General features: G+C 51.7%; 4 protein-coding genes across 7 annotated transcripts in view; 3 read left to right on the top strand and 1 right to left on the bottom strand.

Annotated features, from left to right (window-relative positions):
- Nucleotides 1–1,278: 1,278 nt before the first annotated feature.
- LOC146252867 (aquaporin-5-like) lies at nt 1,279–3,172 on the top strand. Its single transcript, XM_084676788.1, has 5 exons — nt 1,279–1,462; nt 1,607–1,893; nt 2,236–2,397; nt 2,493–2,573; nt 2,751–3,172. The coding sequence occupies exons 1-5, from the start codon at nt 1,279–1,281 to the stop codon at nt 2,913–2,915; spliced, it is 879 nt and encodes a 292-aa protein (XP_084532914.1). The 3' UTR covers nt 2,916–3,172.
- A 463-nt stretch (nt 3,173–3,635) lies between these two features.
- Nucleotides 3,636–13,605, top strand: itga2b (integrin, alpha 2b). Its single transcript, XM_084676787.1, has 30 exons — nt 3,636–3,880; nt 4,032–4,162; nt 4,336–4,433; nt 4,969–5,134; nt 5,362–5,411; nt 5,531–5,576; nt 5,721–5,843; nt 6,124–6,168; nt 6,295–6,338; nt 7,197–7,262; nt 7,427–7,479; nt 7,697–7,908; nt 8,344–8,529; nt 8,773–8,818; nt 8,939–9,046; nt 9,131–9,186; nt 9,278–9,429; nt 9,665–9,781; nt 9,880–9,947; nt 10,267–10,414; nt 10,582–10,674; nt 10,796–10,875; nt 11,005–11,085; nt 11,169–11,274; nt 11,431–11,583; nt 11,878–11,973; nt 12,138–12,254; nt 12,369–12,470; nt 12,684–12,806; nt 13,085–13,605. Exons 1-30 carry the CDS (start codon nt 3,636–3,638, stop codon nt 13,181–13,183), a joined length of 3,210 nt encoding a protein of 1,069 aa, XP_084532913.1. The 3' UTR covers nt 13,184–13,605.
- A 354-nt stretch (nt 13,606–13,959) lies between these two features.
- Nucleotides 13,960–24,135, top strand: LOC146252865 (putative ATP-dependent RNA helicase DDX17). Its single transcript, XM_084677593.1, has 14 exons — nt 13,960–14,077; nt 14,370–14,467; nt 14,572–14,716; nt 14,892–14,988; nt 15,398–15,531; nt 15,881–15,946; nt 16,195–16,336; nt 16,542–16,702; nt 17,076–17,248; nt 17,802–17,912; nt 18,176–18,237; nt 18,780–18,839; nt 21,995–22,243; nt 22,651–24,135. Exons 2-14 carry the CDS (start codon nt 14,412–14,414, stop codon nt 23,163–23,165), a joined length of 1,971 nt encoding a protein of 656 aa, XP_084533719.1. The 5' UTR covers nt 13,960–14,077; nt 14,370–14,411; the 3' UTR covers nt 23,166–24,135.
- Nucleotides 24,136–24,860: 725 nt separating this feature from the next.
- LOC146252864 (ADP-ribosylation factor-binding protein GGA1-like) overlaps nt 24,861–27,500 on the bottom strand; it is a 10,509-nt gene continuing 7,869 nt past the window's right edge. For 3 of the 4 annotated variants that reach the window (XM_084677868.1, XM_084677870.1, XM_084677871.1), the window contains 5 exons: nt 27,347–27,500; nt 26,885–27,114; nt 26,518–26,687; nt 26,325–26,435; nt 24,861–26,236 (listed from right to left, as the gene is read on the bottom strand). The exon at nt 27,347–27,500 is cut by the window's right edge and continues 187 nt beyond it. In XM_084677868.1, the coding sequence (XP_084533994.1) occupies nt 26,126–26,236; nt 26,325–26,435; nt 26,518–26,687; nt 26,885–27,114; nt 27,347–27,500 (776 nt within the window). In that variant the 3' untranslated portion in view covers nt 24,861–26,125. The remainder of the gene's footprint in view (nt 26,237–26,324; nt 26,436–26,517; nt 26,688–26,884; nt 27,115–27,346) is intronic. The other variant, XM_084677869.1, reaches the window with a different exon arrangement.

The raw sequence follows: 27,500 nt of genomic DNA, 5'->3' as shown, positions 1-27,500 counted from the left end.
TGTGTGTGTTTGTGTGTGTGTGTGCGTGTGTAGGTGTGTGTGTGTAAGTGTGTGTGTGTGTAGGTGTGTGTGTGTGTGTGTAGGTGTGTGTGTGTGTGTGTGTGTAGGTGTGTGTGTGTAGGTGGGTGTGTAGGAGAGTGTGTGTGTGTGTGTGTGTGTGTGTGTGAGTGAGTGTAGGTGTGTGAGTGTGTGTGTAGGTGTGTGTGTGTGTGTGTGTAGGTGTGAGTGTGTGTGTGTGTGTGTGTGTGTGTAGGTGGGTGAGTGAGTGTGTGTGTGCGTGTAGGTGTGTGTGTGTGTGTAGGTGTGTAGGTGTGTGTGTGTGTGTGTGTGTAGGTGTGAGTGTGAGTGTGTGTGTGTGTGTGTGTGTGTGTGTGTGTGTGTGTATGTGTGTATGTGTGTGTGTGTGTGTAGGTGTGAGTGTGTGTGTGTGTAGGTGGGGGGTCTTCAGTTCTGCCAGCAGACAAATGCCATTGGACATTCATCAGACGATGTCTGAGAGATTAAGAGAGACAGGAGTGAAGCCTGACACATGCACCGGCCCTCGTAGCCAAACTAATGTCTGCCCTCCCTCCCTCCCTCCCTCCCTCTCCTCCCTCCCTCCCTCCCTCCCTCCCTCCCTCCCTCCCTCCCTCCCTCCCTCCCTCCCTCCCTCCCTCCCTCCCTCCCTCCCTCCCTCCCTCCCTCCCTCCCTCCCTCCCTCCCTCCCTCCCTCCCTTCAAGCCACTCTCCATTCCTTACAAACACGACCATACCTTCCCTCCTCCATCTCTCCACTCCTCCTTCCATCCCTGATCCCGCCCACTCCTCACACACACTGCACACCCCAGAGTAGCGGGCCCTACACACCCAGGATGAGCGTGAGGTGAGGGCCCCCCCTCCCCTGGCGTGGGCGTCGCCCGCCCAGCAGAGCTCTATATAGGGAGGGTCTGTTAGGCTGAGGGCACACACTGGGCTGCTGCCTTACTGTTGAGACAGACAGACAGACAGACAGGCAGACTAGGAGGCAGGCAGACATATAGACAGGCAGACTAGGAGGCAGGCAGACAGACAGACAGACAGACAGACAGACAGACAGACAGACAGGCAGACTAGGAAGCAGGCAGACATATAGACAGACAGACAGACAGGCCGACTAGGAGGCAGGCAGACATATAGACAGGCAGACTAGGAGGCAGGAAGGCAGACAGACAGACAGACAGACAGACAGACTAGGAGGCAGGCAGACATATAGACAGACAGACAGACAGGCCGACAAACTAACTCGGTCGGTCAGTGATCATGAGGGTTCTGTCCAGTCTTGTTCTGGTCCTGAGGGACATCTGGACGCTGTCCTTCCTCCGAGACTTCCTGTGTGAGTTCTTAGGCACCAGCATCTTCCTGTTCTCCAGCCTGGCCTCCGTCCTGCTGTGGCCCTCTGAGCACATCTGGGAACCGCCTGGGCTCACCGATGGCCTCTCCCCTGGTCTCTCCACTGGTCTCTCCACTGATCTCTCCACTGGTCTCTCCACTGATCTCTCCACTGGTCTCTCCACCAGCCTACTCACCAGTCTCTCTACCAGCTTGTCTGCAGGAGTCTCCCCAGACTTCTCCCCTGCTGTTCCCCCAGACTCAGCCTCCAAGCCACACCTGCAGTGTCATCCTCCAGGCCTCAGGGTGGCGCTGGCGTTCGGGGCCTCCGTGGGCTTGGTGGGCCTGTGTCTGAGTCCCGCCTCCTCTGGGGGCGGGGTCCACCTGAACCCGGCCGTTACCTTGGCGCTGGCGGCCGGGCTGAGGATCAGCCCCTGGAGGGCGACCCTGTACGTGGGTGGGCAGCTCCTGGGAGCAGCGTGTTCCTGCTGCCTGCTGCTGCCTCTGCTGCCTCCACACCTGAGAGACACGCTGCCTCTAAACCAGGTGTGTGTGTGTGTGTGGGTGGGATCCGCTACATGTGGTGTGTGTTTCTACATGTGTGTGTGTGTGTCTGTGTGTCTGTGTGTGTGTCTGTGTGTGTGTGTGTGTGTCTGTGTTTATGTAGGTATCCAAGTGTTTGTATATCATAGTATATACACGTTTGTATGTGTGAATGTATTGAAGTGTTCTATATTTGATCACTTTGTGTGTGTGTGCTTGTGAGTCAGATGGCTGAGCGGTGAGGGAGTCGGGCTGGTAAACAGAAGGGTTTCCCGGTTCGATTCCCCGTGCCATTGTGTCCTTGGATACGAGCGTCTGCTAAATGTAAACGTGTGTGTGTGCCAGGTATCAGAGGGAGTGCTTCAGTATCAGGCTGTCCTGGTAGAGATGCTCGTCACATTCCAGCTGGTCCTGTGTGTCTTCGCTACTGCACGCCCCAAATCTGCCTTCCATCCCCCAGGCCCCCTATTGGTCGGCTTGTCTGTCACGCTGGGTCACTTGGTGGCGGTGAGGATTGTGGTTTGTCTCTGATCCTTGTGCTCCCTGATGTCGCAATGTGGGTTTGTGCTGATGGGTTGTGTGTGTGTGTGTGTGTGTTACAGATCAGTTACACAGGTTGTGGGATGAATCCCGCCCGGTCGTTCGGTCCAGCTTTGGTCACCCTCAACTTCACCAACCACTGGGTGAGCTGAACTTCCTGTGCTGAGCTTCCTGTTCCTGTCACGACATCCGTTAAGACATCAAGATAACAATGTGTTGTCCTGTGTCAAGGGCAGGTCAGATTGAGACAGTCCTCTTTCATTTGACGTCCATAATCTATGACCCTGTAATGAGTTAATGTGAGACTTCTGTCTGGACAGGTGTACTGGGCGGGGCCATGTGTGGGGGCGTGGCTAGCCAGCCTGCTGCATGACCTCCTGCTCCACCCACGATGGGGTTGCCCTGGCGACTGGTGGGCGGAGTTTAAGGAGCTCTTTCCAAAGGATCATCAAAAGCAGCCCGCCACTTTAGAGAATGCAGCCTGACTGTGAACAGTCAAGCACACGTACTGAAATACTGTGCTCGAGTACGCACCCTAACCCACTGCTGTCGTCTTCTACATCCTTGTCGTGACATCTCAGGTCGTCAACAGTATCCATAACTGTGTTTGTTGTCATGTTTTGTCAGTTCCCCACACACTGCATATCTCCATATCCGACAACGTAGCTCTGTGAGTATCCATGAACGCCTGTTCATGGCCACAGACGGATGACAGTCTTAACTGGGAGTCTTGTTCATTAAAGGAAAGTTTTGTCAGACGTCCATCTGGTCCTTGTGCTTTCTTCCCTCTGGTCTCTGCTCCTATCAGCAGGAAGCAGAGGGACTGCAGTTAGTGCTGCTTCGCTGACTGGCATGCTAACATCTCACCGCAATTACATCACACACACGCTTCCCTCAGCCCTCACTCACAAGGACCACCCTGCTCCCACCACAACCCTTACTGTATCTGTGACAGCCTTCACTGGAAGCATGTGTAGGTGTGTGTGTGAGGGTGCGTGTGTGTGTGTGTGTGTGTGTGTGTGTGAGTGTGAGGCATCTGTGTAAGCAGAAGATATGGTAGGATCACGCAGGAAGTAGCAATGCAGGAAGGGAGAGAGAGGCGTTAATGAGGTTGTAGATACTGGAGCGGTAGAGGGTCCCCACGCACCACACCATCATCACAACACCAGCAGCACCACACCAGCTGTACAGAAGCAGAGAGGAAGATGGACGAGCAAATGAAGGAGGTCGGGGGCAGGGTGGGGGGCAGGGTGAGGGACCGGGGCAGGGTCAGGGGCAGGGTGGGGGGCACGGTGGGAGAACCAGCCTACTGTGTGTGCCTCCTGCTGTCTGCCCTACTGCCCTGCTGCCAGGGTCTGAACCTGGACCTGGTGAACATGTCCCTGTTCTCTGGACCAGAGGGAAGCTACTTCAGCTTCTCTGCTGACTTCTACCAGCTACCAAACACAACGTGAGTGTTCTAAAGGGGCATCAATCAAGCTTGCTCAGAAAAAAACCTGAGGATTCAATTCCTCAATTCTAAATGAAAGTCATAAATGTTTCGTTTTTTGTATCTGTGTAAATGTGTGTGTGTGTGTGTGTGTGCGTGTGTGTGCGTTCAGGCTGGGGGTGGTGGTTGGGGCACCCAGAGCTAACTCCAGCCAGCCGGGGGTCATGGAGGGGGGGGCCGTGTTCTTCTGTCCATGGTCGTCCTCAGGGGGGGCTTGTGTCATCATCAACTTTGACCTCAAAGGTAGGACGTTGCCTTGTTCTCATTTGTACAATTAGTCTCTGTCCATTGCCTCTCTGTCCATCTGTCTTCCTCTGTCTGTCTCTCTGTCTGTCTCTCTCTGGCATATGTCATAGGGTTGTCTAGGTGATGATGCTGTAAGTCAAATCTAGGTAATGATGGAGTTTTTCTCCTAGGGGACGAGACCTTCCGTACTCCTAACCAGCAGCAGAAGACCTCTAAGTCTCATCAGTGGTTTGGAGCCTCTGTCCGCTCGATACAGGACCACATCCTGGTGAGGGCCCCAGCCCATATCCCTGACCCCTGACCCCCCAGCCCATACCCCTGACCCCTGACCCCCCAGCCCATACCCCTGTCTCCCCGGACCCCCCCAGCCCATATCCCTGACCCCTGACCTGACACTGACCCTTAAACCCCTCCTTCTCATCCTCGTCTTCTCTCTCTCCCTCTCTCTGTATGTTGGTTTCTCACCCTTGTTTTCTCTCTCTCTGTCAATTCCTCTCTCCCCTCTCATCCCTCCCTCCCTCCCTCCCTCCCACCCTCCCTCCTTCCTTCCTTCCTTCCTTCCTTCCTTCCTTCCTTCCTTCCTTCCTTCCCTCCCTCCCTCCCTCCCTCCCTCCCTCCCTCCCTCCCTCCCTCCCTCCCTCTCTCCCCTCCCTCCCTCCTTCCTTCCTTCCTTCCTTCCCTCCCTCCCTCCCTCCCTCCCTCCCTCCCTCCCTCCCTCCCTCCCTCCCTCCCTCCCTCCCTCCCTCCCTCCCTCCCTCTCTCCCTCCCTCCCTCCCTCCCTCCCTCCCTCCTTCCTCCTGCAGGCCTGTGCTCCTCTCTTCCACTGGAACGTGAGGACAGTGAGGGGCGAGTCCGGGAACACTCCTGTGGGAACCTGCCTGCTGCTCAACGTCCAGACAGGAGAGTCGCTCCACTACTCTCCCTGCAGTCACAACCTAGTGGAGGCTGACTACAAAGCCCGCAACTACAGTACAGACTAAAACTACAAATCCCTACAGCACTCTCAAATACAGTGTGGATCAAAAGTACAAATGCCATCAGCACTGTTTGATGTTGCTCGGGCTGAAACTAGGAATCACCACAGTACCCTCAAATAAAATATGGGATTTAACTACAAATCCCTACCTGTATGGGTAACTTTAGCTATGAAACTGTTGTTTTTCATTGAAATGTCTTCTTCTGTGTTTCCTCCCCAGTCAACGACAGTCGCTACTGTGAAGCAGGCTTCAGTTCTGACGTAACCAAGGTACTTCTGAACCAACCCCAGCAGTTCTCTCTCTGATACTGTTGACAGACCATCCTGTATTAGCAGGTCTATCCCTGTACCCTGACTGCTCTGCTGTGCTGTGCTGTGCTGTGCTCCAGGATGACAGGGTGGTGATCGGCGCCCCGGGGGGATACTACTTTCAAGGTAAATGCTGCCCCCTGCTGGTCATGCTGGGAATTATTCTTCCCCACAATTCGACTGGCTGTTGACAGGCCCAACAGGGTGATTAACAAGTAAAATGGATGTTTTGGCGATGTTGTGATTGGTTTGGGATTGGTCGTTCCCCAGGTCAGGTGATCAGTGCGGCGTTGCGTGACATCATAGACATCGCTAACACCACCAGTACGCCAGTCCGCTCCGTTCCAGGACAGACCGCCTCACCAGAGACTGGTGGCTACGACCGTTACCATGGTGAGATCCCAACGTGCTGTGACGGTAATTTTATGTAATCCCTGGCTGACACTTAAGGAAGCAAGGAAGAAAGCTGTGTGCCCGGGGCCCAAATCTCACCCAAATCCCAGGTGGATCAGAAATGAGCCCATTAAATCCATATTGTGGACTGACATGAAATTCCAGATGAATCCTAAATGAGTCTCTTAATCCCCGGTGAATGCTGAGACGCAAAGTGAAGACGTTGTGGGAGGTTGCTATGGTTATCTGTCCGTCTGGGGTGTGTTTGGTGTCTCTACAGGTTACTCTGTGGCAACAGGGGAGCTGACTGGAGATGCACCGACAGGTCTGACCCTTCAAGCTCACACACACACATTCAGTAAATACACACAACTCACACACACACATAAACAATTAATACACACAAGCTCACACACGCGTTATGCCTGTCTAAGTGTTTCCTCTGCTGTAGATTACGTGGTGGGAGTCCCTAATGACAGGGACACAGCTGGCTCAGTGAGTATATCTTCGGTTACAGAATATCGACAGTCAACCGCTTACACTGATCAAAATCTACTGTATTTAAATTTAAACTTAACGATCCCCAACCTGTGGTCCACGGCTCACTATGCACCCGTCACTTCCACATATTGTGCAAGCCAAGTCAACAACTTCCGGTAGCTAGCAGTTGCGTTAGTTCTCAAACAGAAAACGCCCTGTTTTCAGAGTCTGTAACAGCTAGTGCTAATCCGTCTATTGTAGCTTAGAGTAGTAACGCTACTTTAATTTACAGTACTAAGGTATCCCAATTGGAACTGAAAATACATGGTAATTAAAAGTCACGCTTCTAACTTCACCAGAAGTTCGAGACCTGCTATAGGAATGGTTGTAGTTACAGGTCACCCTGTCTTTACAATGTGTGCTTACTGTGGCTTCTTTGCTCTCTCTTCTTTTGCTGTGAAAGCAAACTGTTTGGCTCTTGTGGTGTAGTCATGTGAACAGATCTGTTGGGCCACAAACATATTAAAGCTGTGCAAGTGGGCCGCAAAAGTTTGGGAATTACTTATACAATTCATATTTCGCTTTTGACAAAAGAGTACGCGAAAACATACAACATACATGTGTAACGGAGTTTGAACCGTGAAACTTGCTCCTCAGGTATGTAATGAAGCGTCAATGAAGAGCTAGCTTTTCTGTGGCGTAGCTGGTAGTGGTCACGCTCAACAAGTCGGAGGTTGTGTGTTTGAGCCCAGCGAGTGGTGAATGAGCCTTGTCGTGACGGAGCGTGGCTACAGCTGTTACACACCGTCACGCATGTCCAATGTAACAGAATGACTTCAACAACAGTGTGTTTGTTTTTGTTTTGGTTCCCAGGTGAAAATCTATGACGGGGAGAGCAGCGGGATCCTCAGGGTGCACCACACCTTCCCAGGGACTCAGGTGAGACCAGCTCGCAGCAGTGCCCCACCCCCTGTCATAGACATCTACCTGAACACCTGAAAGCGGGACACCTGTGGTTGTTTTAGGGTTCCAAATCTGTTCTTAGAATGTTCTCTATGTTCAAAGTCTGTTGTTCTCATTTTGGTCTCTTTCTACTGTTCCAGGTGGCGTCCTACTTTGGCCACAGTGTAGCAGTGACCGATATCAACAATGACGGGTGAGATTAACCTCAGCCTGCCAGTCTTGCACCATACCTGTCTCTCTCACTGATCATTTAACTGTCTCTCACTCTTTCTTTCTCTCTTTTTCTATTCATCTTTCTCTCCCTCATCCACCTTCTCTCTCTCTCTCTCTCTCTCTCTCTCTCTCTCTCTCTCTCTCTCTCTCTCTCTCTCTCTCTCTCTCTCTGTCTCTCTGTCTCTCTCTACCCCCAGGCTTGAGGACGTGCTGGTGGGGGCTCCCCTCTTCATGGAGCGTGTGTCTGGTCAGCCCCTGCAGGAGGTGGGTCAGGTCAGTGTCTTCCTGCAGAGAGGCTACCCGTCCTTCCTGTCGCGGCCCGACCAGGTGCTGGGTGGCACGGACGTGTACGGGCGCTTTGGCAGCAGCCTCGCCGCGCTGGGGGACCTGGACATGGATGGATACAACGGTGGGGAAAGCAGACTGTCCTGCCCTGTCCTGCTGTGCCCTGCCCTGCCCTGCCCTGTCCTGCTGTGCCCTGCCCTGCCCTGTCCTGCTGTGCCCTGGCCTGCTGTGTCCTGTCCTGCTGTGCCCTGCCTGGTCCTGTCCTGCTGTGCCCTGCCCTACCCTGCCCTGTCACGTCCAATCCCATCAAATCCTTCTCTGCCCTATGTTTCTAAAACAACTTACATGGCCTTCTCTCTCTGGAATTCTCTATCCCTCCCTCTCCCCATCCCTCCCTCTCCCCATCCACCTGTCCCCATCCCTCCCTCTCCCCATCCCTCCCTCTCCCCATCCACCTGTCCCCATCCCTCCCTCTCCCCATCCCTCCCTCTCCCCATCCACCTGTCCCCATCCCTCCCTCTCCCCATCCCTCCCTCTCCCCATCCCTCCCTCTTCCCAGATGTAGCAGTGGGTGCCCCATCAGCAGGGGGGGAGGGGAAGGTGTTTATCTACCTGGGCAGGAGGGAGGGGCTGTCCCCCCAGCCCTCCCAGGTGCTCCCCAGCCCCCACCCTCAGGGGACACGCCCAGCAGCCTTCGGCTTCACCCTGAGGGGGGGCACAGACATCGACGCCAACGGGTACCCAGGTGGGTCACAGACCCCAACTTGTGGTCTATGTATGGTCTATGTATGGTCTATGTATGGTCTATGTATGGTCTATGTATGGTCTATGTATGGTCTATTTGTGGTCTATATGTGGTCTATGTTTGGTCTATGTTTGGTCTATGTGTGGTCTATGTTTGGTCTATGTATGGGCTATGTATGGTCTATGTATGGTCTATGTATGGTCTATGTATAATCTATATTCAGGTTTATATTTGACCTCCCAGATCTCATAGTTGGTGCGTGGGGAGCGGACACGATGGCTGTGTATAGGTATGGCGGGAGTCTTTTCCATTCATCTGTGTATCTGTATTCCTCTCATGAGTTTCAATCAGGTCTCCATCACACATAAATACATGTGTGTGTGTGTGTGTGTGTGTGTGTGTGTGCCAGGGCCCAGGCAGTGATAATAGCCAGGTCTGAGCTCTCGCTGTTGCCTGACTTCCTGAACCCAGACGTCAAACAGTGTGAGCTTCCCTCCTCCAACAAGCCTGTTGCCTGGTGAGCATCCTTCACTTTACTGCCCTGGTGAAATGTGACACCAAAACTCTGATACTCAATCTGTCTCTCTCTCTCCCTCTCCAGCTTCATGGTCCAGATGTGTGTGCATGTGTCTGGACACCGAATCCCCCTGGAGACAGGTAGGGGGGTGGAGTTACAGATGGGTGGGTAGACAATCACACAGATATACCTAATGAGATGTTTACATTGAATGGAATATGTTATCACTAGTCCTGGAGGCGGAGCTTCAACTGGACAAGATGAAACAGCCAATGGCCAGGAGGACCCTGTTGATGCAGACTAATCAGCCGCAAGAGCATTTCCAGCTGACCATTAAGAGAGATGTGGGCGTGGTCTGCAGAAACTACACCGCCTACTTAAGGGTGAATGGAACAGTTCTCATCAAAAGATGTGATGATCTATTTTATGATAATAAAGTGATGTCAACAATTTATGTTTTCTAAATGTATAGTGTACATACAATATAGATACAGATGTATAATATGTTTATTTATATTTCATATTACATTTACGATGTGTATATCTGTGTGACATGTTTTGGTATTTGTTTATTGCCGGACATGAGCTGACACCTGTGTGTTCCTGTGTTTGTTCCAGCCTGAGTCAGAGTTCAAGGACAAGCTGAGTCCCATATTCATCTCTCTGAACTACAGTCTGCTGGACTCCAATTCCCAGCATGCTGTGCTCCATGGACAGAAATCTGTGGTTGTCCAGGTGATGTCAGCTTGAAATGTTTGAGCTAAAGGTTTTTTGGCTCAGATTAACTGCCATGTATAATAACTTTTATTTGTCATTTGTGTGTGTGTGCGTAGACCAGGATCATTCTGGACTGTGGCGAGGACAACGTGTGCGTGCCAGACCTCCAGCTAACAGCCGAGGCGTGAGTACTGTGTCGTTCACAAGCAGCTTCTGATCCCTCTAGACATCTGGCACTATTCAGCAGCTGTGAGATCCTCTGAGGATACTACGTCTGTGGTGTCCTCTCTCTCTCTGTCTCTGTCTCTGTCTCTCTGTCTCTCTCTCTGTCTCTCTCTCTCTGTCTCTCTCTGTCTCTCTCTCTCTGTCTCTCTCTCTGTCTCTCTCTGTCTCTCTCTGTCTCTCTCTCTGTCTCTCTCTCTGTCTCTCTCTCTGTCTCTCTCTCTCTCTCTCTCTCTCTCTCTCTCTCTCTCTCTCTCTCTCTTTCTCTCTCTGTACCCCAGGGGGACAGAGCTCCTGGTTGTCGGGGACGACCACCCAGCGTTGCTGATGGTGACGGCAGAGAACAGGGGAGAGGGGGCCTACGAAACTGAGCTGGAGATACGCCCCCCTCCCAACACACACTACCAGAGTGTCCTGCCTGTCACAGAGGTAACACCCACACACCCACACTCACACGCAGACACACACATACACACATGTATACTCATAGATATAAATAATTAGAGAAATGGAGGAAGGGAAGGTGGGTGGGTTCAAGATTCCATACATGTTCCATACATGTTCCATGTATGTGCATGTGTGTTCCGTGTTCCCAGGACCAGAGCAGGCTGGTGTGTGTCCAGAGGAAGGAGAACCAGACATTGCTCATCATCTGTGAGCTGGGGAACCCTATGAAACAAGGCCAGAAGGTAACCATGGAACACTATGCCAAGCATGTCCACAGTCTGGACCTCGAGGGGATCTTAACTATAGATACCTGTGTGTGTGGTGTGTGTGTGTGTGTGTGGTGTGTGTGTGTGTGTGTTGTAGCTCCAGGCAGGTCTTCTCTTCAGCGTCAGTCGTCTAGAGGAAGTTGAGAGTCAGGTCTCATTCCAACTACAGATCAAAAGGCAAGAGCAGCCTTCTCAGTTCTAGAACACGATTCTCAGATTTGGAACATTGCTGCATTTGCACAGTTCTAGAACATCTTTCAATTCCATGTACTGAGCCGGTCTCTCTGTGTCTCTTAACTTCTCCAGTAAGAACAGCCAAAACCCGGACAGCAACGTGGTCAATCTGAGGATCGGTGTCATTGCAATGGCAACACTGGAGATGAGAGGGTTGGTGTGTGTGAACTAGTGTGTTTGTGTGTGTGTGTGTGTGTGTGTGTGTCTATTCCATCTCACGTGTGTTTGTCATGTAGAGGCTCCTCACCTCTGGAGTGTGTGCTGCCCGTGGTCAGCTGGCAGCAGAGTGAGCAGCCTCGCAGTCTGGAGGACCTGGGCCCTCTGGTGGAGCATGTATACCAGGTGACCTAGTTTACCTGGGACCTTTTGCTTCCAGTACAATTTATCTATGAGTTTTATCTTATAAAACGGTTCAGCTATGACTTTTAATTTCAGATACAGGTCACGTTTAACCATCTAGTATTCACAGTGGAGACTAATTGCCCCTTGCGTCCGTAGTTACGTAACCTGGGCCCCAGCACTGTCAATGCCAGACTGGAGGTGAATTTCCCAACACGCCAAGACGACAACTACCTACTGTATGTGTTCGCAAATGCCTCCGAAGAGCTCCTTTCCTGCCACAGTAACTCCTCGGACATTGACCCCTACAGGGTGAGTCGGCCATCTTGGTAAGGTCTGAATACCCGCATCGAGTGCTAATGCACGTCAGTAGCCGCATGCTTTGATCTGTTACTATGATGACTGTAGCCATCTTAGTGCAGTTTGACGTGCCGGTAGACACCTTGGTAAGGTATAGTACTGCACGCCAGTGCTGGCCATCTTGGACAGATCTGATGTTCGTGGTGGCCATCTAGGTAAAGTCAGATATACTGTATATCTGCCATCTTGGTAATTGGCGGCCATCTTGGTGAGGTCTGCTAGCAGTGCCCTGTCCCTCTGCAACAGCTGGCGTCCAACGGAACAGAGCGAGCCATGGAGAGCTTCCTGCAGCTCCCAGAGACACACCAGCATGAGCCTGCACTCAGAGGAACCATCCTCGTGGTACACTACACCTTTCTCTGATCAGTCACGTCAACACAGACATTCACAGGCCTTGCTTGATGCTGTCCTTGTCTGCTGAGTGTGTGTGGTGAGGGTGGTTGTGGTCAGTGTGTGGTCAGGGTGTGGTCAGTGTGTGGTCAGCTTGTGTCCCTGTCTCCCTGCAGAACTGCAGCGGAGGGGAGGGCTGTGTCAGCTTCGTGTGTGAGGCCACAGGTCTGGAGCGAGGCAGGAGCGCTGTGGTCAGGATCTCCGCTCGACTCTGGCTCCACACCTTTGCTCAGGTATAGAGGGAGGGAGAGAGAATAAAGACAAGAAGAAGAGAGAGCGTAGGAGAGTGAAAGAGGGAAGCGATGATATCTCTACAGTACATGGTCTCTACATCTCTCTCTCTTCAGAGGCCATACGTGAACTTTGACCTCCTGTCCTCCGCAAGGTACGAAGTCACGTCTACAGCTTCCAAGATCCAACCCAAGGACCCGTCCAGGGGGCACGCGGAGGTAAGCACTGGGGAGGACACGGCTGGAGACTCAGTATAGACAGACTCAGTATAGACAGACTCAGTATAGACAGACTCTGTATATACAGACTCAGTATAGACAGACTCAGTATAGACATGAGTACCTCCTGATTTGTCCCACAGCACACACAGTAGTCCTTGGCTGTTATACCACACTTCACTTGCCTTCATCTCTGTGTGTGACTGTGTACAGACTAAGACCAGTGTTCTGTGGAGGAGTCCTGATGGTGAGAAGGAGGTGCCTGTTTGGTGGATAGTGCTGTCCATCATCTCTGGCTTTCTCCTGCTGGCTCTGCTCTGTTTCATCTTCTGGAAGGTACGGCCAGCTTTCAGCTGGGGCGCTGCACTCCTCTCTGCTCTAACACAGCTCTCTTTTTATCATGGTCAATGGTTTCAATTCATGTTTGATTTGTGTGTTTAGAAAATTAGAAGGAAAGAAATGTATATTTCAAAACGTTTTTTTTTACCCTTTTTGGAAAAACTTTTTTCAACCTTTCAAAACTTGTTTTTTTTACTGTTTTTCTGTACAAATATTTTTGTAACTTTTCTAAAACGTTCTTGTGTGTGTGTGTGTGTGTGTGTGTGTGTCTTCAGGTGGGGTTCTTTAAACGTAGCCGCCCCCCCAGTGATGATGATGATGAGGAGGAGCTGGCCGCAGAGTCCGAATACGCCCAGATGCCAACCGACACATAAATAGACCGACACATAAATAGAGCCTATCTGTCTATTCTACTTTTGTGTTCACGTGACTTGTTATTGTACTATACAAGGATGTCACTTTTGTCTAGCTGAATAATACTGTGTATCACTGAGCTTTTTAGATACCGATTTCAACAGTAGCAACACGTTTATTGGAAAAGTCAATACTGTGCAAAATTGTAGTACTCAGAAAAATGTATTTTGTATGTATAGAGTACATTTGTTTTTGTAGCAATGTGTTTCATGTAAACAGAATATTCACATTTGCATGTAATGTTTACATATGTAAACTCTATAGTGAACCGAAAACAAATATTTTTTCTTTTTTTATTCAATAAATTCAAAGTACACATCTATACCTTTCCTCTCGCACTGTAATTTGTGTCAGTAAATGTGCGGCTTAATCAGAACAGACGATTTACGCACATTGCAATTGCACTATATTACACTATTTACATCTCTTATACTATTTGTATTTTATATTGTAAATTATTTGGCTACTTCAAATTTTTATTTTTTATTAGTATTAGGTAGACTTGTACCTGTAGTATAGTTAGACCACATATTTAAGTTTTAATGTATGCACCTTCCTGCCAAAGTAAACTCCTTGTTTGTGCAAACTTTCATGGCGAATAAAACCCTTTCTGTTTCAGATTCTGATTACTATTCGTGCGTTGCTTTGGCATTCTACAACATTCCAGAGAAAGCGTCGTCCACCACTGGTTCGCTTTGACTCGTTGGCCAGCCAATCAGATCGCTGTTTGCTTGGTCGCCAGGCCAGCACGCCAATCATTACAGTCGAGAAGCAGGAAGCCGTCTTCACGTAAAAAGAAAGAAAGAAGACGAAATCAACAATAACAAAACAGCCCTTCACAGCATCGAACTTTGGTTAGTATCTCAGTATTAATAGTCGTAGTCGTAATGTTTTTTCATTAACTAAGTAGTTAAAACAGTTGTGTGTGCATTTTATATTTCTTTAACGTTAGCACTGTAGCTAACTGTTGTTTATCCTTATATTAGCAGGAATGGCACTGGTACGCTTGTACTGTATTAGTAAGCACCACGTTAGCAATGCATCTACTCTAGCTAGTAACTCTTATCACTGTAGCAAGCGTTTGCACAACAGGTGCAACTCGTGGCAAACGTTAGATTGATTAAACACGTACTTTTTTTTTTGCAGTTTTCGTAAACGACGTGTTTGCTAATCCAACCGTCAGCTAAAATGAGAGGAGGCTCATCGTACGGTGACAGGGACCGCGACCGGGGTCGCGATAGGGGGTAGGGCAAGACAGTTAACCAATAATAAAAATTGGTTTTGTGTTCCAGAAAGGTATGTCATTGTGGGTGATTGTATTCTCTTTTACGTGTTTTATTTTGATTAGAAGTCCCCGTTTCGGGTCGAGCAGGGGTGGTAAGTTTGGGAACCCTGGAGAGCGTTTACGCAAAAAGAAATGGGACCTGGACCAACTTCCTAAATTCGAGAAGAACTTTTACAAAGAGCACCCAGATGTGCAGCGCATTAGCCAGGTGCCCCTCTCTCTCTCTCTCTCTCTCTCTCTCTCTCTCTCTCTCTCTCTCTCTCTCTCTCTCTCTCTCTCTGACTCTCTCTCTCTCTCTCTGACTCTCTCTCTCTCTCTCTCTGACTCTCTTTCTCACACATACACTCCCAAATCTTAACTTTCCTACATGATGTTTGTTCTAGTATGACCTAGAGGAGTTCCGCAAAAAGAAGGAGATCACAATCAGAGGTTCAGGCTGCCCTAAGCCTGTCACCAGCTTCTCTCAGGCCCACTTCCCACGTGAGAACACACACACTCACTCACAACACACACACACACTCACTCACAACACACACTCACTCACAACACACACACACACTCACTCACAACACACACTCACAACACACACACACACACTCACTCACAACACACACACTCACTCACAACACACACACACTCACTCACACACACACACACACACTAGCTTGATTTGTTTATAAGATAAACATCCATTACACCTGCAAGATCCTGCAGGTGATCTAATCCTAGTATACTCTACATCTCCAAGCACAGCTGCCCCTAACCTCTCCTGCCCCTCCTCCCCTCCTTCCCCTCCCGCCCTCCGCCCCCCCTCTCCCTCTCCTGCCCCTTCCCCTCCCACCCTCCGGCCCCCCTCCCCCTCTCTTGCCCCTCCCCCTCTCGGCTCCAGAGTACGTCATGGACGTGCTGATGCAGCAGAACTTCAAGGAGCCCACAGCCATCCAGGCCCAGGGGTTCCCTCTGGCTCTGAGTGGCAGGGACATGGTGGGCATCGCCCAGACCGGCTCCGGGAAAACCCTGTCGGTAAGATGCTCCACAATCCTCCCTGTCTCCGTTACCACCGTTACGTCTCTATCGCCAATATCGTCATGGTTATCTGAGCATGCAGGTCCCTTCAAGCAGAAGTGGACGAGGAGTCAAGGGTGTGTTTGAAGCCTCGACTAACATTTACATTTAGTCATTTGGCAGACGCTCTTATCCAGAGCGACTTACAGTGAGTACAGGGACATTCCCCCGAAGGCAAGCAGGGTGAAGTGCGTAATTTGGCTCAGCCGGGAATCAAACTGGCGACCTTCAGATTACTGACCGATTCCCTACCCGCTCAGCCACCTGACTAACATGTGAAGTTCCTGTTCTATGTTGTTGTCCTCAGTATCTCCTGCCGGCCCTCGTCCACATCAGCCACCAGCCCTACCTGGAGAGAGGCCACGGGCCCATCGTGAGTCACAACACAATTCTACATCATAAACCAGTCTGCTGATAATCCTACACACCGATCCTTCAGCTGTCCCTAAACCTTACCTGTACTTCTTATTAGTTTCTGGGTATTTTAAAGTGAGTGGTAATATAAATATTTTTTTCATATGAAGAACATTTTAAAGGATTCAATGATCTATCAAGGAGTCGTTATGTATAAGCTGTGTCTGTGTGTGTCTGTGTGTGTCTGTGTGTGTGTGTGTGTGTCAGTGCCTGGTCTTGGCCCCCACCAGAGAGCTTGCCCAGCAGGTACAGCAGGTTGCCCATGACTACGGAAGGTCGTCTCGCATCAAGAGCACCTGTGTGTACGGCGGCGCTCCCAAGGGGCCCCAGATCAGAGACCTGGAGAGAGGTGAGACCGGCCAGGAGACCGCTCAGTCACTGCTTTCCTTTCTGCCTTTCCTAGTCTTCATTGGCCCCTAGCAGGCTGGCGAGGCAGCAGGCTGGCGAGGCAGCAGGCTGGCGAGGCAGCAGGCTGGCGAGGCAGCAGGCTGGCGAGGCAGCAGGCTGGCGAGGCAGCAGGCTGGCCCCACTGAGCAGCTCTTCCTGTCCCTCAGGTGTGGAGATCTGCATCGCCACGCCTGGTCGTCTCATTGACTTCCTGGAGGCGGGGAAGACCAACCTGCGGCGCTGCACCTACCTGGTCCTGGACGAGGCCGACAGGATGCTGGACATGGGCTTTGAGCCCCAGATCCGCAAGATCGTCGACCAGATCAGGGTGAGAGGGCTGGGGCAGGGGCTGGGTCCAGGGCTGGGACAGGGGCTGGGTCAGGGGCTGGGGCTGGGGCAGGGGCTGGGACAGGGGCTGGGTCCAGGGCTGGGGCAGGGGCTGGGACAGGGGCTGGGTCAGGGGCTGAGGCTGGGGCTGGGACAGGGGCTGGGTCAGGGGCTGGGACAGGGGCTGGGTCCAGGGCTGGGGCAGGGGCTGGGACAGGGGCTGGGTCAGGGGCTGAGGCTGGGGCTGGGACAGGGGCTGGGTCAGGGGCTGGGACAGGGGCTGGGTCCAGGGCTGGGGCAGGGGCTGGGTCCAGGGGCCTGATACCGGTTCATTAAGTAACCTCCCCTCTCTCTCTCTGCCCCCCCTCCCCCAGCCTGACCGGCAGACCCTGATGTGGAGCGCCACCTGGCCCAAGGAGGTGCGCCAGCTGGCCGAGGACTTCCTGCGGGACTACGTCCAGATCAACGTGGGTGCCCTGGAGCTCAGCGCCAACCACAACATCCTGCAGATCGTTGACGTCTGCATGGAGAACGAGAAGGACAACAAGTAAGAGAGAGACAGTGAGAGAGAGAGACAGTGAGAGAGAGACAGTGAGAGAGAGAGACAGTGAGAGAGAGAGAGAGACAGTGAGAGAGAGAGACAGTGAGAGAGAGAGACAGTGAGAGAGAGAGAGAGACAGTGAGAGAGAGAGAGAGACAGTGAGAGAGAGAGAGAGAGAGAGACAGTGAGAGAGACAGTGAGAGAGAGAGACAGTGAGAGAGAGAGACAGTGAGAGAGACAGTGAGAGAGAGAGAGAGAGAGAGAGAGACAGTGAGAGAGAGAGACAGTGAGAGAGAGAGACTGTGAGAGACAGTGAGAGAGAGAGACTGTGAGAGACAGTGAGAGAGACAGTGAGAGACAGTGAGAGACAGTGAGAGAGACAGTGAGAGAGACTGTGAGAGAGACAGTGAGAGACAGTGAGAGAGACAGTGAGAGAGAGAGACAGTGGACTGGATTCTTTCTGACATCATTGAACCGCTAGTGTTCATCATGTTCTTTCTACCTTCTCTCCTCCCCCCTCATCTCGTTTCCCCTCTCCCCCGGGGTCCTCCCTCCCCAGACTGCTCCAGCTGATGGAGGAGATCATGGCTGAGAAGGAGAACAAGACCATCATCTTTGTGGAGACCAAGAAGCGCTGTGATGATCTGACCCGCAGGATGAGGAGGGATGGGTGAGCTCTCTCCCTCCACATCCCCCATTCTCCATCCCTCTGTCTCTCCATCCCTCTGTCTCTCCATCCCTCTGTCTCTCCATCCCTCTGTCTCTCCATCCCTCTGTCTCTCCATCCCTCTGTCTCTCCATCCCTCTGTCTCTCCATCCCTCTGTCTCTCCATCCCTCTCTCTCACGCACACACACATCTCCATCTCTCTCTTTCTTTCTCTCTTACACCTCCCTCAACACACACACTGAAAATGTGTTACTTCTGCCCTCAGGTGGCCAGCTATGTGTATCCATGGTGACAAGAGCCAGCCTGAGAGAGACTGGGTGCTGACTGGTGAGAAAGACCCCCTGGTGATGGAGGAAGTCTGTTCTGCCTCTATTCTGCCTCGGAACAGGCCTGCTGTAACACCCTCCAAAACACACACACACACACACACACACACACCTCTCTCTTCCTGTGTATTCTTTCTCTGGTTACTCTATCTGTTTCCCCTGCATGGAAAGCCCTCTGTTTATCCTGCTGCTTGTGACCTCTGTTCTGTGTGACCTCTGTTTATCCTGCTGCTTGTGACCTCTGTTTATCCTGCTGCTTGTGACCTCTGTTTATCCTGCTGCTTGTGACCTCTGTTTATCCTGCTGCTTGTGACCTCTGTTTATCCTGCTGCTTGTGACCTCTGTTTATCCTGCTGCTTGTGACCTCTGTTTATCCTGCTGCTTGTGACCTCTGTTTATCCTGCTGCTTGTGACCTCTGTTTATCCTGCTGCTTGTGACCTCTGTTCTGTGTGACCTCTGTTCTGTGTGACCTCTGTTCTGTGTGACCTCTGTTCTGTGTGACCTCTGTTCTGTGTGACCTCTGCCCCCCGTGGTGTGTCCAGAGTTCCGGAGTGGCAAGGCTCCCATCCTCATCGCTACTGACGTGGCCTCGCGTGGTCTAGGTAAGGTACACACACACACAGTACAGTACAGTACACACAGCTTGATGCTGTGGGTTGGTCGTCCCAGCCTGCATGTTAGTAGCCCAGTAGGAGTGCTGCTGTCTGTGTTAGCAGAGTGAGAAGCCCTGCCTGCAGCTCTGGGGCCTGCAGCTCTGGGGCCTGCAGCTCTGGGGTCTGCAGCCTGCAGCTCTGGGGCCTGCAGCTCTGGGGCCTGCAGCTCTGGGGTCTGCAGCCTGCAGCTCTGGGGCCTGCAGCTCTGGGGTCTGCAGCTCTGGGGTCTGCAGCCTGCAGCTCTGGGGTCTGCAGCTCTGGGGTCTGCAGCCGGCCGCAGGTCCGCAGGCAGCCTGGCCTACAGAGCAGGTAGCAGAGCAGTGATGTGTAGCCTGTCAGTCGGCTGTCTGAACGTATCCTAACTGGATGGTGGTTGGTGATGCAGCCTCCCTTAACCGCATCTGGAATTTTCTTTGACCTAATTTTTGTTTTTTCTGTGTTTTCATTTTTGTTTCCATTTTTTGTTTTGGTTTCCACATTTCTCTTCCGGCAACTAGAAGCACACAGGCCCTGGGGAGCCTGCCGCGGGACCCAGGCATGACTAATCGAAGCCTGAGTTGATGAGAGAAACTCGGGGGAGAGAGACGGCCTGATTAATCAATCCCAGAAAAGGGCCAACTCTCCAAACCCAGACCAGAGCCCTCAGTAAGCTCCTCCCCCCCGTCCACGAGCCCGGTTGCCTGGGCAACGGGCGGCTGGGGGTGGCGGCGAGGGGTGCTGCTGGGATTCCAAATTTGCCCCTGGGGTGGGAGGGGCAAGCGGGGCGGGGCGGGGCATGGAGGGGGCGGGGCCTGTGACAGTAACGCACCACTCTCACAACGTAACAGTTAACTCGAGACACTCCAGAGACTTGCCGATGGACGTCCCCCCTGTCCCCCCTGTCCCCCCCCCCCATGACAGCACCTGCATACATTCCAATCAATGGGCAGTTTCCTACAGCAACATTCTGTGGGCAGACTTGGATCAGGTCTGTCAGGCCCTGTAGCCCTCCTCCCCGTCAGTGCTGCCCCTGGTGGCCAGGAGTGGTGGTGCGTTACCAGAAGACAGAGCCCAACCAGGCGGGCCAGGCTCCCCTCTGACCTCTGACCTTGCCCTGCAGCCCCCCCATCTCCCTGGAGCCCCCCCCCCCCCCTGCAGGCGTCGTCATGTCTGGTCCTGGCTGGCAGGAGTCCTGGCCTGGAGAAGCCTCCTGTCCACCTCTCTCTTTACCTCCCTCGCTTTCTCCCTACCTCTCTCTCTCTTTACCTCCCTCGCTCTCTCCCTACCTCTCTCTCTCTTTACCTCCCTCGCTCTCTCCCTACCTCTCTCTCTCTTTACCTCCCTCGCTCTCTCCCTACCTCTCTCTCTTTACCTCCCTCACTCTTTCCCTACCTCTCTCTCTCTCTTTACCTCCCTCGCTCTCTCCCTACCTCTCTCTCTCTCTTTACCTCCCTCGCTCTCTCCCTACCTCTCTCTCTCTTTACCTCCCTCGCTCACTCCCTACCTCTCTCTCTCTTTACCTCCCTCGCTCTCCCCCTACCTCTCTCTCTCTTTACCTCCCTCGCTCACTCCCTACCTCTCTCTCTTTACCTCCCTCGCTCTCTCCCTACCTCTCTCTCTACCTCTCTTACCAAACCTGTTTCCTTAACTCTTGAACTCTGTCCCAGTTGGCCCTGGTGTGTGTGTGTGTGTGTGTGTGTGTGTGCGCACGCGTGTGTGTTTGAGTGAGAGTGTGTGTGCGTCGTGTACAGATGACCCCTGACCTTATGAAGGATCACATCCCATGATCCTCCACTCAGCCAGCCCCCCAGTCAGGGCCCCGCCCCGCTCCCAGACACACATGATCAACCCCCTCCCCCAACACTAACTCCTCCTCAGCCTACGCCCCTAGGTGTTCAGGCTCCCCCTACTGTCTGTTTCTTGTTACTGCAACTCCTGGGCTCGTGGACTCTCTGCTGGCCTCCAGGAAGGATCTGGAAGGAATGTCTCCTCCTTGTGTCTGTTCCTCCGTCTCCTCCGACATACACCCCTTCAAAAGACCTTCCAAAACCCCATTCTTAACGTCCAGCTCAGACCCTAAGCCCACTCGACCTCCAGCTGTTTACAGCTGGTCCGTAGAACAGAACTGTCTGTGTCTGAAGGACAGGCTGGCTGTTTTACACTGCTTTGGAAGTCATTTCAAAACACCCGATAGCCAAGCAGCAGTCGAGTGTACTTAACCATGACCCCTGACCCCCATCAGAACCAGCATCTCCCAGGAAGCAGAGAGACTTGAAGAGGCAGACTATGGTATCAGGTCCAGTCCTGCCTGAGTCCTGGTGGTGGATCTGGGATGTCCCCAGGCGCTGGGAGGGATGTGTGGAGTGGTGAGGGGGGAGGAACAAGTGTAGTCCTCCGTCCAAACCTTCCTAACCCTGCAGACCAGGCCGGGGCCGGGGCCAGGCGGGGGGGGGGCTGGGGGAAAACAAAGCTAACCTTGTAAGTTCTAAACCTCTTGACAGGGTAAGTACCTCCGTTTGCCACCCTCCTCTTCTCTGTTTTACATCACCGATCAGTACGAACAAGGAGACTTGTTTTAAACCCACAGCAGTGTCTTCAGAGCCCTACGTCCACTGTAATGAGAAACAGACTCTTCTTTCTTTCCTTAAAAAAAAAAAAAGGATATTTATAAATTTGCCCTAATTTGAACCCCTCAAAAACAACGATTGCCCTTCGCTTCACTGTGATGTGAGTGATTCAGAGGAGTGACACCACTCCCCCCTCATGACTCAGTCAGGGAGATGTCAGCAGCTTTGCTGTGACCTAGCCCCTGGAAGTCTCTCAGAAAGACGATATTCCTGGTGCTGTGCTCAGTATAGACTGTCTGGTGTATTTTTAGGCAGGTAAGTGACGGCTATCTAGACGGGTATCTTACAGGTATTGTCTGTCCTAAAATCTGTTTTTAAACTTTGTCTGAAGTGCAGATCATATTTGATCCTCCTCCCTTCAAGCTGACCTTGAGAAAGTATCAAACAAATACCTCTGTGTTACAGACCATCACATCAGCAAGCTAACCTCCCTCTCTTTCTCTCTTCCCTCCTATCAATTAACCATCTGCCCTCCCCCTCCCCCCGCGCCACCCAAAGACGTGGATGATGTGAAGTTTGTCATCAACTATGACTACCCCAACTCCTCTGAGGACTACATTCACCGCATCGGGCGCACGGCGCGCAGCACTAACAAGGGCACGGCCTACACCTTCTTCACCCCGGGGAACCTGCGGCAGGCACGCCAGCTGCTGCGCGTCCTGGAGGAGGCCCGGCAGGCCATCAACCCCAAGCTGCTGCAGCTGGTCGACACTGGCCGCGCGGGAGGAAGCGGAGGAGGAGGTGGAGGTGAGGGAGGGAGGGACTGTGAAGGGAGAGGGTGAGGGAGAGACAGGGGGAGGTACTGTGAAGGGAGAGGGGGGGGGAGGGAGAGGTACTGTGAAGGAAGAGGGGGGGGGGAGGGAGAGGTACTGTGAAGGGAGAGGGGGGAGGGAGAGGTAATGTGAAGGGGGGGGGGGAGGGAGAGGTACTGTGAAGGGGGGGGGGGAGGGAGAGGGAGGGAGAGGGAGGGGGGGGTTTAAGGGTGATGTGAGCTGTGATGGTTCATGTGACTCCACAGAAGGCTGACTGGATGGTTTATATGGGCACACGTGGCTTCCTCTCTATCCTCTCTCTCTCCATCTCCCGTCCTCCCTCATCACTCTCTCCCTCGTTATCTCAGTCTCCCTCAAACTCTCCCCTCTCCCGGTTCCTAGGCAGCAGGTCCCGTTTTCGTGGCGCCAGCTCCAGCTCCAACAACCCCAACCTGATGTACCAGGACGAGTGTGACCGGCGCATGAAGAGCACTGGGGGAGGTGGCAGTGGCAAGGACAGCCGGGGGGCCAGCCGGGAGGACAGCCGGGGGGACAGCCGGGGGGCCAGCCGGGAGGACAGCCGGGGGGACAGCAGGGGCAGTCGCGATGCAGACCGCTCCTCCTCTTCCTCCTCTTACCGGGAGCGCAGCTCCAGAGATGGGCGTGGCAGCTATAGCTCCTCCTCCACCTCTGGCTCCTCCTCCTCCTATGAGCCGTACCAGAGCAGCAGCACTCAGTACAGCTCCTCCAGGGGGGGGTCTGGCTCTGGGGGCCTGGCTCCTCCCCCGCCCGGTCCCCAGCCACTCATGGCTCAGCAGTTCACCCCTGCCCAGCCTATGATGGGGCTCATGGGACACGCCCCCTTTCAGTTTGCCCCCCCTCCCCCGCCCCCGGCCCCGGCCCCAGGACGGAAGTAGAGAATCACACACACACCGCCTCACACACACCGCCTCACACACGCACACTTGCATGAAGACACGTAAAACTGCAACAGGTAATAAATAAATTCAAATTTGTGAAATAGCGCCTCCAATCAGCTCACACATGGATATCGCCTTTTTTACTGACAAAATCTTACCTACTCTACCTTTTGAGATAAAGCTGTTAAACAGCTCACATGTCTATAGTCTCCATATCCACCAACATGCCTGTCTTGAGGCAGGAGTCATTGACCCTTCTTTATCTTGGCTATTAACAACTATTCTGAGTTTCTGCATTTCTCTTTTGCTGAGAAGTTATATAAATCTTTGTGATTAGCTACTTTTGGTGTCTGTCTTGTATGTAATATGTCTGAAATTAGAAATAGGTTTCATGTTATTGTGTAAAAAACGATCAGATGTGAACCAGTCTGTTATTAGGAAGCTGCCAGTTGCTTTGCTACATTGAGTCTTGTGAATCTCTGGGATGTTTTGAAGGTAGGTCCTGCAGTTCCTTTGTGATTCTTGTGCTTCAGCTTTTCGTTCCCTGGCTTCTAGTGTACCTCTCTTTATTTTTCTGGTCTTCACATCTGGGGTAAAAAAAAAAAATTGGAGTAGCTTTTTTGTGTTCTTAATATTTTGTTAAGCGTTTTTTTGAACCCACGTAATGAAGTAATTTCATCCAAACCCATATGTGGTTTTATGTAAGACTTTTTGTCACGCCTTTAAAGGTATGAAATAGTTAAGTTGATTTGTAGACGATATAAACAGAACATGATCCACTTTCATATGTATGTGTTTTACATGTCACCTTTTATTTGTGTCAACGTTTCTAATCTTGTTGGTCCCTCTCTTGTTGTTTTAATGGCCGAGCTGTGTGTTTAAACCTGCCATAACTTCCGCTAGGCTCACTTTCTTACATTTTCCTTTGTTTTTCAGATTTGAATACATTTTCAACAACCCTTTTGAACATTTGCGTCCAGTGGTTTTGTTCAGAGTGCGAATATCACTGATAATCAGGGGGGTCAAATCATTCTCCAGGGCATAAAGTAATATCTATGATTACAGGTAAGAACAATGTATAAATGTATCGACCCCCCCGACCTGTTGTTTTTACATCTTTTGGGGGTCCAAGTCTTAATTAGGGGGGTCAAACCCTCCCCCCCGTAATTCGAACCCTGGTTAGAAATATATTATGAAGTTTTTCGATGCGGCGGTTGCAGAAATTAAACAGTAACGTTAATACTGTCTCAAGTTTGAAGAATTTTTCATATCAAGGTGCAGACAAGATATCAGTTAGGGTTCTTTTATCACTCACTCTCCCTTCGTCGGTCTCTTTTCTCTCACGCAATTCTTAATTGGGAAGCTGAAACAAATGCCCCCAGGGTAGTCCTCCACCTGTGATAGAGGTGTCGTAAGGGCAATTACACTGAGTTGTAGAAAGGAACTTTGCAGGAACCCTCTGTGACTCGGTGGGTAAGCATGTGTACCATCGAGTCTACTGCCAAACACGCTACCCCTGGTTCAAATCTCGCTCAAACCAATTGATAATTCATTTAACTAATATCAGTTAAGTAATATATATGTTTAATTAGGGGGGTCAAAAAAACAAACAATTAGAACCCTGTACATAGTAACCATAGGAACCATCATGTTGGATCTCTGCATCCAGGGAGGCAGTCACACATCCACTGATTCAGATCATCTGGAGAGAATTTATTGAGAGAATCTGTATGTACACCGCTATGCTTTCATCAAACATACAACCTTTAGAACAAATCTTTATACGAGTGAAGGGTGTGTGTGTAGAGCGATGTTGGACCTGAAGGTTTTACAGTGTATAGATGTAACAGCGGTAACCAAGACGACGGTATAACACATTGATGTGTAGTGCAAATGTAAGAAAACAAACCAAAGTAGGCACAAACGGCAGATATGATACGCTCATATTTTTTTTTCTTCCTCTTAAGACGAGGGGAAATGAGCTGCAGTTCAGCTTTACGTGCAAATGGCAGCATGAGTTCATTCATTATGAAGCAAACAAACATACTGGTAAAGTACAGCCTCTCCCAGGGCCTGTAGACATAACACAGAAACAGAGGAAACCCCATAGCAGTCAAATGAACGACATTACAGACATCAGGAGAGCTCCATGAAACATAATACTCAGATAGGACGAGCTCCAGAAAACATCTCCTAAATGTTCTAGTGTATCAATCTCCAAAGTCCACTTGATTTAGCGTGAACACCCTTCCAAGTGAGCTTTGCATATTTGAGAGGGGGAGTCATTGGTCCTAAGGCGAGAACTCTGCCCAGCTTGTGCATTAAATCAAGTGCACCCACATATCTACATGTTTTTATGTTCCTTCATAGCGTTTACAGTTCAAACAAAACAGACGAGAATGTAGCGCCACCTGCCAGCCAAAAGAGGGTACTGCAGGTTTGTAAAAGCGGGACCACAAAGTTAAGCAAAGATTAAAGATGTACACAACAAAGAATAACCCCACACACAATGTACCTGCCCTGTCCAGACTGAAGCATTACAGATGACCTATTGATGAACAAATCAATATCAACCAATCATAGCCGAAGAAACATTATGGTATGGTTAAAGTAATCCACTGGTTGTTGATGCAGTGTTGTGTTGGTGAGTCAGTAGCTATGGCTGTCCCCTCCCTGATGCCCTGTACACCCCCCCCCCCCTCCCTTCCCCTATGCACGTGCAGAGACTGGATATGCATAAGCAAAATAGCAGAGTTTCTAACTAGCCAATCAGGAGTCACGTTGGAACTGTCTACCCTCGGTCAGGTCTTCTGGTTGGCAGAGTCCCGCCCCCAGACGATCTCTCAGAGCCTCTGGGAGATCACGACTTGACTAAGGAGTAATGACTGGTCAGACCTCCAGAAGCGTGCGGGGGAGAGGGGGGGAGGAGGGTGCAGGGGAGGCAGTCTGCCAGGGGGTCATAGGGTCCCCCAGGTGTCTGCAGGAGGGAAGTGTTGGACTCGTCCGGTCTTGTGGTGCTCCTCGTCTCCCAGGGTGAAGCTCAGCCTGTAGTCCAGATGCACCTGCTCCTGGGGGCCACAGCAGGGAGAGAACCGTGCAGTGAGGGAGGGGGGAAGGCAGTGGGGGGGAGGGTAGGGGAAGGGGGGAGGGGTGTACCTTGAGGGGGTTGGCCAGTAGCAGGACCTGTGTGATGGCGGTGGGAGGCAGGATGGGGTTGAAGGCTGGGAGCTCCGTTCCTGATGGGGGCTGTAGCTTCACGGTCATTCCCTTCAAGACACACACACACACACACTGTTTAGACTGTTCAGAGGAGCTGGGAGCCGTAGGACCAGCGGGGGGGAGGGGGTACCTGGGGGGCGGAGGTGTGCAGGTGGATGTTGGTGATGGGGACCGGGGCGGAGGACAGCATGGAGACGATGACGACCAGGACGCCAGGGCAAGATGGAGGGGCGTCCCGAGCAAAATGGAACAGGACCCGCAAGCTGTGACCGTCAAACACCGTCACGGGCAACAAGCTACCTGGAGAGAGAGGGGGGGACGGGGAGGGAGGAAAGGGTGAAGGAAGGGAAGGATGGAGAGAAGTGAGAAGAAAAGGTAGAGAAAGATAGAGGTAGAGATGAAGAGGACGGGGGAAGGTAGAGAGTGAATTTCAAATGATATCAGTTTAACTTTTTAAGTTTTGAGTGCTATCCAAAAAAGGATATATTCTCACTTACTGGGCCTTATAGATTCTAACGGTACTAAGACATCCGTCAGTGAGACCACTGGAGGAGGAGCCTCTGTGTGAACAGGCGACATGCCCAGCAATGTAGCTCCCAGGCTGGACTGGGAGTTCAGGAGAGCCCCAGAATGCTCTGAGGTGAAGGCCGGGATGGGGCTTGGGCTGGGGTTTGACCCAGACTTGCTCTGTAGATCTCGTAGAGTAGGTCTGGACTGCTGCTTGTCCCTGAGGAGAGACAAGGACCCTGTCACCAAGCAGTCCCAACTGAGACAACAGAACAGCACCTCCTTGACTTTCTGTCAGCTTCCTTTCACCAACTTCCGATCTCTAATCACAAATCAGTTAAGGGTAGTGATTGAATGTAAAGATGAGGTTTGATTCAGTTGACTTCTAATTCATTCTTCCCGATAGAAATTCTCAAGTGTTGTAGGTGAAGTTGTTGTGAGCAGTGAGTTACCATTTGACCTGGAGGCCCTCTGGAGGCAGGGACTGCTGCAGCAAGGCCTTCCCCAGCAGGTCTAACTCATCCAGGGCAGAGCTGCTGGGGGCAGAGCTGTTGGGGGCAGAGCTGCTGGGGGCAGAGCTGCTGGGGGCAGAGCTGCTGGGGGCAG

This window comes from Hypomesus nipponensis, chromosome 17 (genome assembly GCF_054491055.1).
Source record: "Hypomesus nipponensis isolate SF chromosome 17, ASM5449105v1, whole genome shotgun sequence".
NCBI lineage: Eukaryota > Metazoa > Chordata > Actinopteri > Osmeriformes > Osmeridae > Hypomesus > Hypomesus nipponensis.
This window is presented reverse-complemented; position numbering and strand designations above follow the sequence as displayed.